This window comes from Brassica rapa, chromosome A01, assembly GCF_000309985.2.
Source record: "Brassica rapa cultivar Chiifu-401-42 chromosome A01, CAAS_Brap_v3.01, whole genome shotgun sequence".
NCBI lineage: Eukaryota > Viridiplantae > Streptophyta > Magnoliopsida > Brassicales > Brassicaceae > Brassica > Brassica rapa.
In genome coordinates this window covers 24,615,647-24,631,792 of record NC_024795.2, presented here as the reverse complement: position 1 = coordinate 24,631,792, position 16,146 = coordinate 24,615,647, and the positions used below count along the sequence as shown (strand labels likewise).

At 30.1% G+C, this 16,146-nt stretch overlaps 1 protein-coding gene across 1 annotated transcript; it reads left to right on the top strand.

The window, feature by feature from the left end:
• The first annotated feature begins 4,105 nt into the window (after nt 1-4,105).
• On the top strand, nt 4,106-14,246 carry LOC103840078 (ABC transporter G family member 29). The gene is made up of 19 exons (XM_009116562.3): nt 4,106-4,407; nt 4,698-4,907; nt 4,996-5,080; nt 5,166-5,325; nt 5,421-5,551; nt 7,363-7,453; nt 7,539-7,840; nt 8,395-8,993; nt 9,339-9,499; nt 9,610-9,719; nt 9,799-9,952; nt 10,085-10,251; nt 10,322-10,654; nt 10,751-11,125; nt 11,206-11,339; nt 11,416-11,643; nt 11,710-11,881; nt 11,959-12,213; nt 12,310-14,246. Exons 1-19 carry the CDS (start codon nt 4,106-4,108, stop codon nt 12,580-12,582), a joined length of 4,242 nt encoding a protein of 1,413 aa, XP_009114810.1. The 3' UTR covers nt 12,583-14,246.
• The last annotated feature ends 1,900 nt before the right edge of the window (nt 14,247-16,146 follow it).

Here is a 16,146-nt window from a genome sequence, read left to right as displayed (position 1 = left end):
TGTTTTATTTTATTTTTGTTTGTGATCAACATTTTCAGATCTTATATATTAAAATAGAAGTCATAAATTAGTTCATGTGTGATTTTTTTTTGTTTGGACCACCACTTAGAAAATTGTTTAAATTATATTTTTTTATAAATATATGAATTATTTTTAATTATTCCAAAACAAAAAATCAAAGAGATATTCCAATATTTTCTCTGAAATTGTATATGAATAAAATCTATTCATATCTTTTTATTTACAATATAAATATATTATACATTTTCATAAAAATAAACGTTTAAAATATTTAATTAATTTCGTATTTATTTAGATAAATGTATATTTCATTTTTAACCTAATATTTTTTTATAAAATATTTTTTTAATTTCGTGTTTATTTAAAACTTAAATATATATTTCATTTTAAATAAAAAACTTTTTAAATATCTAATTAATTTTGTAATTATAACTAAAATCATGTAGAATTTTATATTAACTTTGAGATATTAATTTAATATAGTATTTTCAATTAAAATTTTGATCCTTAACCAATAATATATTTCAATTCAGAATTTTTCATCACATAATATAAAATATGCTATCACTGAAAATTAAATTAAATTATTATATGTAAACTATAAAATTGTTGTATTTTAAAATATTATATCAAACAATTAGTAATATTGTAAATATTGCAATTAGTCAAGCAAATCAATTAATTATGTGTGTACAAATAAAAATTATCACATGCACACTTGTGAGGGCCAAGATCTAGTCTATATTAATAAAAGGACAAAAAGATTATAATAGCACCAAACCAAGTTTTTGTTTCCAAACTAGTACTCAAGGCTCAAAGTCACAAAAATAGGTTTCATTAAAGAGGTAAATATACATTTTTAGGTTAATTAATCCAAACCTTAGGATTTAGAGTTAAAGGGTGAGGTTTTGAAATTATGGTTTAAATTTTTATAAAATAAAAAATAAATACTAAAAAATTAAAAATAAAAATTTTAAAAACAGTTTCAAAAAGTATTTTTGAATTATAAAAAGAAAATTTGAAAAAAAAAGAAAAAAATAATTTGAAAAAAAGTTTCAAAAACAAAATTATAAAAAATTTCGAATCTGAAAACATATAATCTTTTTTTCATTTTTTCATTTTTTCATTTTTTATATTTATTTATATTTATTTTTATTTGTTTATTTAATTTTAAACCAAGGGTATTATGAATATTTTACCCTTTAATGAATGTCATTTTTGTGACTTTCTTTTTCTAGTGCCACTTTTGGGACAAAAACTCAAAATATGCTATTATTGACAACTGCCCTACTAAAAGAGGCCACATTCTATTTAGCATTTTACTGCTACGACGTATGCTTGAGACGGATCCGGATATCTGGAAAATTTAGGGTACCCGGATCCGGATCCATCGGATCCGTGGATTTAATATATGGATCCGGGTTTGTGGTTTTCAGATATTTAGATTTTGGATATTCTTCTCGATATTCTATTATCCGCGGATATCCAGATCCGTAAAATATGGTTTTCAAAAAATATTTTTTTAATATAATACATCAATTAAATATTTATATAATATTTATAAATATATTTATACATGTCTATAATATTGTATAGATTCACAGTTAACTTGTATAGTTTATTCGTCATATTTTCTTGGCATACTCTTTTTTGAAAATTTATTATACTGATTTGATATACATATTTATCCACTTTCAACATATTATATAACATGTTCAATTTTTTGTGACTTTGTATTTCAAACTAGATTATGACCCGTTCTATATTTTTTGTTTAAAATTTTTCTGAAAATTTTATTTTTTTTATATTTAGATTTTTTTTTATAATCATATTTATGTTTATTATTAGTTTAATTTGATATAATAGTCTATTAAATAAATGAGATACACAATGGGACCAAATATTTATCAATTGGACATGATCATGTTTTAATAGAATACTAGACTTTGATCAGAGCGCCTGCGCGAAAATATTTTTTAAAAATATGTATCTATTTGTTTTTCATGTCAATAATATAAGAGCTAGACAAAATACTCGAATCTGAATAACCGAACCGATCTCGATCCAAAAAAGTAGTACCAAACCCAAACCAAAATTGATTAAATATCTGATTTATTCAAAAATTTTGTTTTTGGAGAATCGAATCCGTTCTGAACCGAAGTATTCTGGATACCTGAATGTATCCGAAATAGATTTATATACTTATATATATATTAATTATTTTTAGATTTAATATATATAAAAACATCTAGAATATATATGATACTTTTAAGCTGGTTTAAATACTTGAAAATATATACAAATAATCAATAATAAATATATAAAATAGTAAAAGTATACTCAAAACACCAAAAATACTTAAAATAATTATTGATTCTCTATCCAATCATTTGAACTAAAATAATTTATATATTAAGTTTAGATATTCTGACATATATTATTCAAATTAATATTTAATATATTATTTTATTTATAGTTTTTGAGAAATTTAAAGTATACAAATATATAATGAATTTTAAAATTTTAAAAGTAATTTAAATGGGTTATCCGAACTCGAACCGAACCCGCGAAAATCCGAAGCGAACCCGAACTGAAATTTAGAAATATTAGAATGAGGCTGAAATTTTTGATCCCGAAAACCCGAAACTCAAACAGACCTGAACCGAACCCGATTGGATACTAGATAAATAGTTTCTCATAATATAATGGACTTGTAAATTTTCTTAAAATAATATAAGCCTATTAATTTTTTTTCTCTTAATATATTGCAGTCCATGTTTTCAAACAAACCTATTTTTTTATAAATTACAATCTATGTTTCTAAACAAACCTCTTTTTTAAAACTGCAATTTATGTTTCCAAACAAATGTTTTTTAAAAAAACTTCAAACAAACTTTAAAAAAAAATTGCTATACATGTTTCCAAACAAACATAATTTGTATTTTAGTTTTAATGAGATAGATATGAGATTTGAAAACTTTTAATGTTTTCGTTGAAATAGAAAATATATACTATATTTTTAAAATTTACTTCTCTAGTTATGTTATCAAATACACTATTTTCAGTTACTGAATAAAATTCATCCTACGTTAATTTTCCCATGACAGATTTTAAAGAAACTCACTTTATGAAAAAGTTAATTGAAAAGTTTGCGCAAATTTCTACTTTCGGTTTTACTCTCGGCCTACCCAAAATTTTTGATGAAATTAGTGGTGGAGATTTGTAAATCAAATAGAATGGCGATTCTCCTTGCACAAAGTGTCTTTAAACTTGTCTTCTTTTAATTATATATAGCATCAAATTTTCCTTTTGACTGTCGGACTTATTTGTTGATGAAAGTAGGAGGGCCTCTTAGTGCATACGTAACCAACGTACAAGGGATAAGGTCTAAAGTTGTGGTGAAATATATTGGGCCAAGAAATATATAATCTCTAGATGACATCCCATGTTCTGTTAATTCCCGTGTCGATTTTTGAGGGCTTTAAGAGACGTGTTGGTAATTTTGACCAATTATCCTCTCCTTTCAGACCACTATGTTAGTAAGTGCATTGAAGGTAGGACGTGTTTTTCGAATCTGGTGCTTTTTTAGATCTGCGTGAACATTTTGAGTATCAACCGTGTGTGCCCAATAATAGATTTTCATGATTTCAATTTACAGACGACACATCATACGTCTTAAATGTTTTAAATCCTATTACAAAATTGAGTTTATACTTTCAAAGCGCAAGAACAGAAACAAAAATTATTCAAATAAATCTATAAATATAACTACTGTATTATTCATTAATTACTGTTGTTTCCAAATATGGACTATTTATAGTTAAATAAAAACACGTATCATAATATAGTTAAAAGCAAATCCATAGTATATTAAGTTTCCTCTAATTAGTAGATTTCTTAATCTAATTTTCTTAAATGAAAAGTAGTAAACATCTCCTTGCTCTTTCACCCACTAAACCAGCTGAGATTCCCTACGCTTTCTTTTTGTTTTCCGAAACATTTTCTTCGGCCACCAAATCATAATTGCATTAATAAGGCCTTCGTTTTCTTCATCTTCCCCAAATCCTCCAACAATAAAAAAGATATGGAGACCATGTCGAGAAGCCTAAGCAAGAGCTTAGGAGAGGTGTTAACGAGCAGTAGTAACCATTTTTCAAGGAGAAGCGGTTCAATTGATGATCATGACGAGGAAACTCTTACATGGGCTGCTCTTGAGAAACTTCCAACCTTCACTCGTCTTCGTACCACTATCATCCAACCTCATGAACTCGTCGACGTCACCAAGCTAGGCGTTGGTGATCGTCAGAAGTTCATCGATTCTGTCTTTAAAGTCACCGATGAAGATAACGAGAAGTTCTTGAAAAAGTTTAGGAGCCGAATCGATAGGTATAACAAAAAGTTATTCTAGATTTCTGTAGGACTGTTTTTTAAGACATGCAACCTATCTTTTAGCAAAGTGTTACGATTCTATATGTTTTATAAAAAACGTCAAGGTAAAAGATGTTTTCGGTAGAAAATCTCCAAATTATCATTAGCAGATTTTTTTTTTGTCTTCTTTTCAACAACATGCATGCATCATGTGTTTGAATCTTGATAATGATATTACATCATTGTTACAATTAACTACGCTTCAGATTCTAGTTTATTTTTAACATACAAATTTACTACTTTGACAGGGTGGGGATAAAGCTACCGACCGTGGAGGTGAGATTCGAGAAATTGACTATAGAGGCGGATTGTCACATCGGGAAAAGAGCTCTTCCGACGTTACCTAATGTTGCCTTAAACATTGCAGAGAGAGGCCTTCGTTTATTTGGTTTAAACTTTGATAAAACCACTAAACTCACTATTCTTAGAGAAGCTTCTGGTATCATGAAACCCTCAAGGTAATTAACTCAATCTTAACTATTTCTGTTTTGTATCATCTTAATTTTGATTATTTTCATATGATGTATTGTTTTGCATGGGTTGTAGAATGACACTTTTATTAGGTCCACCATCATCAGGGAAAACAACTCTTTTGTTAGCGTTAGCAGGAAAACTGGACCCAAGCTTAAAGGTTGGATAAATGATAATTTATTACAGATTACAGATTAGAGAAATTAAGCTAGATTAATTTGTAAATTGATTAATGAAATGAACAGGTGACAGGGAGAGTAACATACAATGGATATGGATTAGAAGAGATTGTGCCACAGAAAACGTCAGCTTACATAAGCCAAAACGATGTTCATATTGGTGTCATGACTGTCCAAGAGACTCTTGATTTTTCTGCTAGGTGCCAAGGCATTGGCACTAGATACGGTAGTTATCACTTTTTCTACTAGTTTAAAATCGAAATTAATTAGACTCGAAATCAAATTAAGTTAAGTCAAGATTTATAATTGTGATGTTATTAGATTTGTTAAGTGAGTTGGTGAGGAGAGAGAAGGACGCAGGGATCTTGCCCGAACCAGAAGTAGATCTATTCATGAAGTCCATCGCAGCTGGGAATGTCAAGAGCAGTCTCATCACAGACTACACTCTCAAAGTAATGATCTCACTTTTAACCTAGATTTAATATCTCTAACTATATGGGGTGTAAGGGGCCAGCTCCAATAGAACTGCAAAACACTATTTTAGTGTGATTTTTGCACCAAATCATCTCCAATGGAACTGCAAAAATCACACCATTTTAGTGCAACACTAAAATTTGACACTAAATTTGGTGTGACACTATTCACTACACTAAAACACTATTCATCCTACTAAAACATTATTCACTTATTTTATTACTAAAACATACAATTAAATAAATGATAAATAAAAAACTTAATACATATAATATTATAAAATAGTTTTAGTGTGAAGTTTAGTGTTATAGCTGGAGAAGATTTTGGTTTTAGTGTTGAAATTACATTAAAATAGTGTGATTTTAACACTAAAATAGTGTTTGTGGTTGGAGATGCCCTTACAATGTAATCACTTAGTTAGGGTTTAAATCAGTTGGTAGGGTAGCATATTGGTGTTTTATCTTTCATTATTTTTAACAAAAGAAAAACAGGAAACTTGGGTTTAAGACTTTAGTAGTCTTTCGCAAACTGATATGGCAGTACACTCTTCTTTTGCCAAAATTTGTATGATTCGCTAAGAAGTAGAGAAATATAAAAAGACTTTTTAAAGAAACTCCGGTAGGGAAAAATAAATAGAAATAAATAATTAACAAAAAATAAACAATCTCAGATAAATGTGTTTCATCCAAAAGTACCAACTCACACAATCAGTGGATCTTAGATGTACCTGCTATCTTCTACTTTTTACTTAAAAGCAGTGTTTTGAAATCCGACCCGGATCCACGGTTGAACCGGTAAATCTGGTGACCCAGAAAAAATCCGGTTTGGGTTTTGTGAAAAACCCAATATTTAGAAACCCGCAAAAATCCGCAAAAACCCGGTAAAACCCGGAACCCGGTACCGGTTGAACCATTGGTCAACCCAATAAATAACTTTTTACTTCTTTTTAGTTTTTAATTATGTTTTTAGATTATGTTTTATATTCTAAGTTTCCAATTAAGAAGTTAGGTACTGACAAAAAAAAGAATTTAGGTTTTTTTTTTCAATTTTATATTTGTGTTTTTTTAGATTTTGATGAAGATTTCACTATGTCACCTAAAGAAAATAAACTGAACGATGGTAGAGAAAACAAAAATTAATTGATGTGATTTGGTGTTAGTTTATTTCCGTTATTGATAATTTCTTACAATGATTTTTTACTTTTAGTTTATTTTGTATTTGTAATTCAATTTATTATTCACATTAGGCATCTAAATATTTAAATATTTATAAATTTTATGTTTGGATTTATTTAAGATGTCATAACTCTTATGTTGTTAGGGAAAATTTTAAATAGTCTAAACTATTTTTTGATATTTTGTATGTCAAATGAAAATAAAAATATAAAAACTAAAGTTAAGTATTTTCTAAATGTTTTTAAACATAAAATATATACATATCCAAGCTATTATTTTATGTTTTAAAAACATTTAAAAAATATTAAAATTTAGTTTCTATATTTTTATTTACAAAATTGATATATTATTATATAATAAAAATAATTCATTTATCAACCCGCGGTTCACCCGCAGTCGAACCAGTGACCCAGCAACCCGGTAAGTCGTCCGGTTCAGTGTCCGGGTCGGGTTTAAAAACATTGCTTAAAAGTTAAGATTCTTCTAAGTTTCCACCAAACAAGCCCAATAGTTTCACAATTAAACAATATAGTCTATTTTGCTTGGCAATTTTGGGTAACTATCTTTTTCAAAAAAAAAAAATTTGGGCAACTATTGATCATTTTCTATTTTAGATATTAGGGCTTGACATATGCAAAGATACGATGGTCGGAGACGAAATGACACGAGGAATTTCAGGTGGTCAAAAGAAAAGAGTCACAACAGGTCTAGTTTTCCCCATTTTTCACCTACACTTAACTCCATGAGCCACCACAACAAGATTACATTTTTTTATCATAAAAATAAACAGGAGAAATGATAGTGGGACCAACAAAGACATTGTTCATGGACGAGATATCGACAGGTCTAGACAGTTCAACAACATACCAAATAGTGAAATGCTTTCAAGAAGTTGTTCGGTTCACGGACGCAACGGTTTTAATGTCATTGTTACAACCAGCTCCTGAAACGTTTGGGCTATTTGACGACATCATTCTATTGTCAGAAGGCCAGATCGTGTACCAAGGTCCACGTGACCATGTTCTTTCCTTCTTTGAGGCTTGTGGTTTCAAGTGTCCCGACCGGAAAGGCACCGCCGATTTCTTGCAAGAGGTATATCTATGCCTAATATTTTTTTTGATACATTATTTTATACTATTTCCGTTTTATACTAAGTGTCCTTTATCTTTTTACTCATGTTAAAAAGGACTTTTATTTTTACCCTTAATTAATATATTAAAGTATTATTTATTTTTCTAATTAATGAATCAAGTAAATATGGGTATTGGAAAATATGTAAATAGATGTATTTAAAATATAAAACAATACTTATTTTATAACAAATTTTAATCTTTTAAACGATAAATTAGAGAAATAATATCATTGACCGAACAACCGGGAATTGATGGTTTAATCGAATTTTGTCTACTATGTAATTAAATGTGAAGCAATGCTCAAGAATGAAATATCCATAAATGATTTATGTAACCCATTACAACATGAAACTACTGTAATGACTAATGACTATTTTCTGTGTGGTCATGTATTTTTCAAAAACCTGAGGTGACAAAATCGTAAATGAGCGGAAACGTTTAAAAAAAAAAAACAAATAGTATGTTAGTAGGTTATTTTAATTTGTTTTTTGACACACTTGCCTTGGTAAACAGGTAACTTCAAGGAAAGACCAAGAACAGTATTGGGCAGACACGACAAAACCATACATATACATTCCTGTCTCCGAATTCTCCAAACAGTCCAAAACCTTCCATGTCGGTGCCAATCTTGAAAACGAACTATCCGTCCCTTACGACAGATTCAAATCACATCCAGCTTCTCTCGTATTCAACAAACACTCTGTCCCCAAATCTGACCTCTTTAAGATCTGTTGGGACAGAGAACTGCTTCTCATAAAACGCAACGCTTTCTTCTACGTTTTCAAGACCGTTCAGATCATTATAATGGCCTTGATCACGTCAACGGTGTACCTGAGGACGGGGATGGGCACAAAGGACGAGAATGACGGAGCCGTCTACATCGGTGCATTGATATTCTCTATGATTGCTAACATGTTCAATGGATTCGCGGAGCTTTCTTTGATGATTCAAAGACTTCCCGTGTTCTACAAGCAACGAGACCTTTTGTTTCACCCTCCTTGGACCTTCACTCTCCCGGCATTTCTCTTGAGCATTCCTGTCACCATCTTTGAATCTGTTGTTTGGGTCAGCATCACGTATTACTTGATCGGATTTGCTCCAGAATTCATCAGGTGATTACGATTATTGAACCAGCAAATTCAACTTGTTATATCGTTCTCCAGTGACCTAAGCTCAGCCAGTCATATGAGATGCTAAACATAAATATTATGACTTGAAGTTCAAGTTCAACGAGGAATTAGCCTAATGGCTAAAACTTTTGAATCACCTAGTATGAGTCAAAGGGGTTATAGGTTCAATTCTCGCTGGGAGGGCTCTTCTAAGAAGAGTCAGAAGTTTGAGTTCATTAATTCATTAAACTAACATGTCTTGAAGATTTTGGACTTTTAGTGTTCAAGGCATCCTAACTTCATGGTTATGAAAATTAAGCCTCTAAACCTTTTGTGTGTTTGTGGCAGATACGTGAAGCATTTACTGGTGATATTTCTTACACAACAAATGGCTGGTAGTATTTTTAGATTCACTGCGGCAACTTGCAGATTTATGATACTTGCTAATACAGGAGGATCTCTAGTTATTCTACTCCTCTTCTTGCTTGGAGGGTTCATTATTCCCAGAGGTTATATATATATATATATACTTTACATCAAAAACACTATCAAACTGATCATTTCAATAAATCTGCATGTATTGAAAGATAAATTATAAACTACTTAATTATGCTAACAGGTGAGATTCCTATATGGTGGAAATGGGCTTATTGGGTTTCACCTATGGCTTACACTTATGATGCTTTAACTGTTAATGAGATGCTTGCTCCTAGATGGATGAATCAACAGGTAACTCCAACAGTTTCAAGCTTGTAATATCAAATGATTAGTGTAACATAACTGGCTAATGTTTTAAATTTCCTTGCAGTCTTCTGATAACTCCACGAAGTTAGGGTTGGCTGTTCTTGAGATGTTCGATGCATTCACGGATCCAAACTGGTACTGGATCGGTGTAGGAGGCATCCTTGGGTTTACGATTCTGTTTAACATCCTAGTCACCCTGGCTCTCGCATTCCTAAACCGTATGGTTCACCTATATACATTGTTTGTTCTCAACATATATGTATTCTTAAGAATCTAATATCTACAATAACTTGAGACCTAAATGTAGAATATAAAATACATACTCATAGCCAGTTTTCTTGATATGCCAGCACTTGAGAAGCCGCAAGCCATCGTTACTAAAGAGAAAACAGAGGAAAACAGAGCCGCGAGTGGCTCAGAAAGTGAAAGCAGTTACGCGAAAAGAGGAATGGTTCTGCCTTTTACTCCTTACACAATGTCCTTTGACAATGTCAACTACTACGTAGACATGCCTAAGGTAACACCAAATCCAAATCCTTCTTGAAACTGCAAACAACAATGTTATATAACCATAAAACAACAAATAGGAAATGAAAGAAGAAGAAGGTGCCAAGGATAAGCTTCAGCTTCTAAGGGAAGTAACAGGGGTGTTTAGGCCAGGGGTATTAACAGCTCTTATGGGAGTAAGTGGAGCTGGTAAAACCACTTTAATGGATGTTTTGGCTGGTAGAAAGACCGGTGGTTACATCGAAGGAGACATTAGAATCTCTGGTTTCCCTAAAAGACAAGAAACTTTTGCAAGAATCTCAGGTTACTGTGAACAGAACGATATCCATTCGCCGCAAGTCACGGTCAGAGAGTCTCTCATCTACTCAGCTTTCCTTCGTCTCCCAAAAGAAATCACCAAAGATGAGAAAATGGTCCTGCTTCCTCTCCCAACTTAACACCATTAGAGATCACTAGACTAATCTTTTTTGAAACACTCACTAGACTAATCTAAATACAAACTTTTGTAGAGATTTGTGGACCAAGTGATGGAGTTAGTAGAGCTAAAGAGCCTAAAAGACGCGATGGTAGGGCTCCCAGGGATCACAGGGCTATCAACAGAACAGAGGAAGAGACTTACCATCGCAGTGGAGCTAGTGGCGAATCCATCCATAATCTTCATGGATGAGCCAACTTCAGGGCTTGATGCTAGGGCTGCAGCTATTGTGATGAGGACGGTAAGGAACACGGTTGACACAGGTAGAACTGTTGTCTGCACAATCCACCAGCCTAGCATTGATATTTTTGAAGCTTTTGATGAGCTTCTGCTTATGAAGAGAGGTGGACAAGTGATTTATGCTGGTCCTTTAGGCCAAAACTCCCACAAGATTATTGAATATTTCCAGGTTAGACTCTTAATTTTTTTTTTTTAGGAATATCACATTGATAAATAATATTCCTCATGACTATTCTCTTAAATATACAGGCAATTCATGGAGTTCAGGAAATTAAAGAGAAATATAATCCGGCGACATGGATGCTAGAAGTGAGCTCAATGGCTGCAGAAGCTAAGCTTGAGATAGATTTTGCTGAGCATTACAAAACATCACTATTATATGAGTAAGTCAAACATAAGATTCAAAAATCAAATGATTCCAAGAGTTAACACTGATTATTAGAACTTATCTTGGTGTAGACAAAACAAGAAGCTTGTTAAGGAACTAAGCACACCACCACAAGGAGAAAAAGATCTATACTTCTCTACACAGTTCTCACAATCTTTGTTAGGACAATTCAAGTCTTGTCTGTGGAAACAGTGGATAACTTACTGGAGAACTCCAGATTACAATCTAGCCAGATTTTTCTTTACATTGGTTGCAGCTCTCATGGTTGGATCAATTTTCTGGAAAGTTGGTACAAAAAGGTTTGTTCAAAGGATCTGAACTGAACCGTACTTACATAAACCCTAAACAACTTTTTGTATGGACAGGGACAATGCGAATGATCTTACAAAGGTAATTGGAGCGATGTATGCTGCGGTTTTATTCGTGGGAGTAAATAACTCCACATCTGTCCAACCGCTCGTAGCCGTTGAACGAACTGTGTTCTATAGAGAGAGAGCTGCTAAAATGTACTCTGCCTTACCGTATGCTCTAGCACAGGTGAAACTAGATTATAACTTGTTTGACAAGAAAACTTTACGGCTACTAATCAACTTAAAATTTTTAAATGGTCTCAGGTGGTCTGTGAAGTGCCGTATGTACTGTTCCAAACTACGTATTATACGTTGATTGTATACACAATGTTGTGTTTCGAATGGACAATGGTCAAATTCTTTTGGTTCTTCTTCGTATCATTTGTCTCCTTCCTCTACTTCACATACTATGGGATGATGGCTGTCGCCATCACCCCTAATCAGCAAGTCGCTGCTGTTTTCGCAGGAGCTTTCTACGGTCTTTTCAACCTATTTTCCGGTTTCCTCATCCCTAGACCGGTTAGTTTTCTATTACTTTTCTTGCAAGAAATGGTCGTATCCTAAGGGTTTTGTTTAACTATTATTTATAAGTTGTTTTACCTTTTTTTTCCGCAGAGAATCCCGAAATGGTGGGTATGGTACTACTGGATCTGTCCAGTAGCTTGGACTGTGTATGGATTGATTGTTTCACAGTACGGTGATGTAGAAGACACGATTAAAGTTCCGGGTATGATGAATGATCCGACGATAAAATGGTATATTAAGAATCATTACGGGTACGACCCGAATTTTATGAGCTCAATTGCTGCTGTCTTAGTGGGCTTCACTGTCTTTTTCGCTTTCATGTTTGCCTTCGGCATTAAAATGTTAAACTTCCAACAAAGATAGTGTTAGAAACTCAGAACGGGCTTATATGATTTATATGGTCTATAGATTTTCTTTCAAATTTTAATTGTGAAACAGAAAAATAAAAAGGCATTATGACAATGATAATACTCTCCATTTAGTCGTTTTAGATTTTAAAATTGTTTTATTTTAAATGTTGTTTTACATTTTAATTTATTCTCTATTTCAAATTAAATGTCGTTTAGTTTAAAAATTTGTAACAAAATAAGTATCATTTTATGATTTCAAATGTAATATTTTCTATTAATTCATCTTTTTACCCCTAATTTAATTAAGATAAACAATACATATTATGCCGTTATGGTGATCAAACAATGACAAATTTGAACATTTAACAAGTTTTTTAAATTTGTGAGCAAAATTCTAGAAGGACAACTAATGTGAATTCCATACAAAAACCCCTCATTTTAATGTCCCATCATGTTTATTTATGTCGTTCAATAGTTACCAAAGGCTTTTTATACCAACAACTTTTCTGGTCAAATATTCGGCTAACAGTTTGACCATCTGTGGTTAACAATATTTGAGAACAAATTTGACAGCAAACCTTTCTCATTAAAAACCCTTTCGATTACTAGAATAACTTTTAACGCTTTAAACGCAGCCTCCAAGTAAAAGAATCAAAGAAACCTTATATTAATGGAACTAAAACACCGACTAAAATGGAATTAGACTTTCAATCATTATCTCTTTTTTTCCACTTAATCTAACATTCTAGACTTTATGTATTTTCGCTACAAGTTTTGTTGAACATTATAAAATACACATAAGAAAATTATTGGAAAAAATATTTAACACATTATCCACGCGTAACGTGAACAAAAGATCTAGTAATCATAAATAGAATACGTAACATTGTTTTATTTATGCTTATCTTTTTTGATACCCAACACCCCCATCTCCAAAAAGTCATATTGTATTGTATACAATTAAAGAGTGAAAACTTATGGATATTTTAGATATAAGAAAAGCCAGTAGGATTTTGCTGGAGTGTGTACCAGAGAGTCTTCATCCCTTCATTTGAGCAAAGTATATTGTTGGCCTTGTACTGGAAACGCATGTAGTGTCGTCTCTTTAGACTTTAATTTTAAAAAGAAGATACGATGACCAAAAGTTTCTGGCCGGCACATTAATATGGATTTTTTTTTGTAACTGCATTAATATGGATATTTAAGATACATTAATATGTAATCAACGAAACATACATGAATAGTTTATAGAATTGTTCTGAATAATATATTGATGTAGATTCATAATTCTTATTATTTAGATTTCGATTGTGTTTAACTTTTTGTTATTACTTATCATATTTCCATATTGTTGATTTGTCTCATCAATAGATAATTTTTTACTTGTCCAGCATTTTAAAGCGAAACTGATAGAATAAAGAACAGTTGATCTTCTGAAAAATATAGCAATTTTTGAAAAAGAAAGAAGTATAAAAGAGAGTTGAATTTATGTATGAAAAGGAGATGGTGTTTGTATCATGTGACAATTAAATTAGTATTGTCGTTGTCCACGTTAAATTAACTATACTAGATGAATGGATATAAATACTTATAAATATTTAAATAATAATAATTAGTTAGTATTTTATTATTATTTTTAAAATTAAAATTATTCATATAAAATATAAATAAAGATAATGGTGATGATTGGTTCGACTGTGGCTTTAAAAATTTAGCTGTAGATGTTTAGCTGTAGATAAATCGGTTGTAGCTGTAAAGTTATTAATGTAGACTTTTTTTGCAGAAACTTTTGCTGTAGTTAAATTTGTTGTACCTGTAAGCTATAGGTTGTAGATATTTTAAAATAGAATATATGAAATATGTGTTGTATATATAAAATTATTATTTTATATCAATTAAAATAATTTATATTAATATTTTTAAAAATTATCAAAATTTATAAAACATGATTGGTAAAACTAAATAAAAACTTGATGTAGATTTTAATTTTTAAAAGTAAAGCTACAACATGATTGGTAAAATTCAGTGGTTTAAAAATAAATAAAAGTAAAGTAGGGAGATAAAGCCCAACCAATCACCCCCAATAAAATGTAGTTATCAATTAAAATAATTTATATTAAAATGTGATATGTAAATAATATTTCTATTATTTAAATATCTTAATAATTTTAAAACACTCAAATTCAAAATTAAAATATTTATAAAAGTTTTTATTATGATTATATAATTTATTTGATATTATAGATATTTGTTTTTTTATTTACAGATTCTACAACCTATAAAAAGAAGATGTAGGGTTTTTGCCTAAAATACATAAAAAAAAGTTTTGCTTTATTTTTTTTGCTGTAGCTTTAAAAGTAAAGCTAAAACATGATTGGTAAAACTAAATAAAAACTTGATGTAGATTTTAATTTTTAAAAGTAAAGCTACAACATGATTGGTAAAATTCAGTGGTTTAAAAATAAATAAAAGTAAAGTAGGGAGATAAAGCCCAACCAATCACCCCCAATAAAATGTAGTTATTTTAGTCATCATTTAATTTTTTTTATACTGTTTACTTATTTATTTTTGTTTGAGTTATTGAATTTGACTGTTCGTTTATAAAACTATTTTAGAAATAATTTTACAATGAAAATAATTATTAAAATAAATGGTTGAATTTATAGAAAACATCAAAAAGGTAAACAAACAAATTACTAACATATATTTTATATTTTAGTCGTATCAGATAATTTAAAAACAAAAACAAAACAAAATCCTCTTGTTTATTGCATCATCCTACTATATAAAAGGGACTAAATTCAAGGTTTTTGAGACTATCCACCTCAGCCAAAATATTCTCATCCAAAAAGAATTAAAAATAAATGTCATTTAGAAAATAATTAACTAACATACAACTTTTGATATTTCTAGAAATTTCAAATTTGTAACTGGTAATTTATTAATAGAATCATATATCTATATTGAATTATGTTCTATTTTTAATCGTTAAACTTCAAAGGTAAATAAATTATTAATTTATAATATATATAGTTTATAACTTTATATTGTAAAAGGGACTAAATTCAAGGTTTTTGAGACTATCCACCTCAGCCAAAATATTCTCATCCAAAAAGAATTAAAAATAAATGTCATTTAGAAAATAATTAACTAACATACAACTTTTGATATTTCTAGAAATTTCAAATTTGTAACTGCTAATTTATTAATAGAATCATATATCTATATTGAATTATGTTCTATTTTTAATCGTTAAACTTCAAAGGTAAATAAATTATTAATTTATAATATATATAGTTTATAACTTTATATTGTAGTTATAAATAAAGAGAAAATAATTGGGAAGAGTGAATAAGCTCATGTAAAATTATGTAATTAAAATGGTAAAATGGTGAGTATGATGAGGTGAATCTAAGAAAATTTGTTGTAAAAATTTTGGTGCTTTCTTCGTCCACTATAATGATTTTAAATAAAATATATATTCACATAAATAAGTCAATATTTGTTGTTTTTTTTTTTGGTAAGATATTAAGATTATCATTTTCTGAAAGGTTACACTGTTGTTTTTAAACAATTT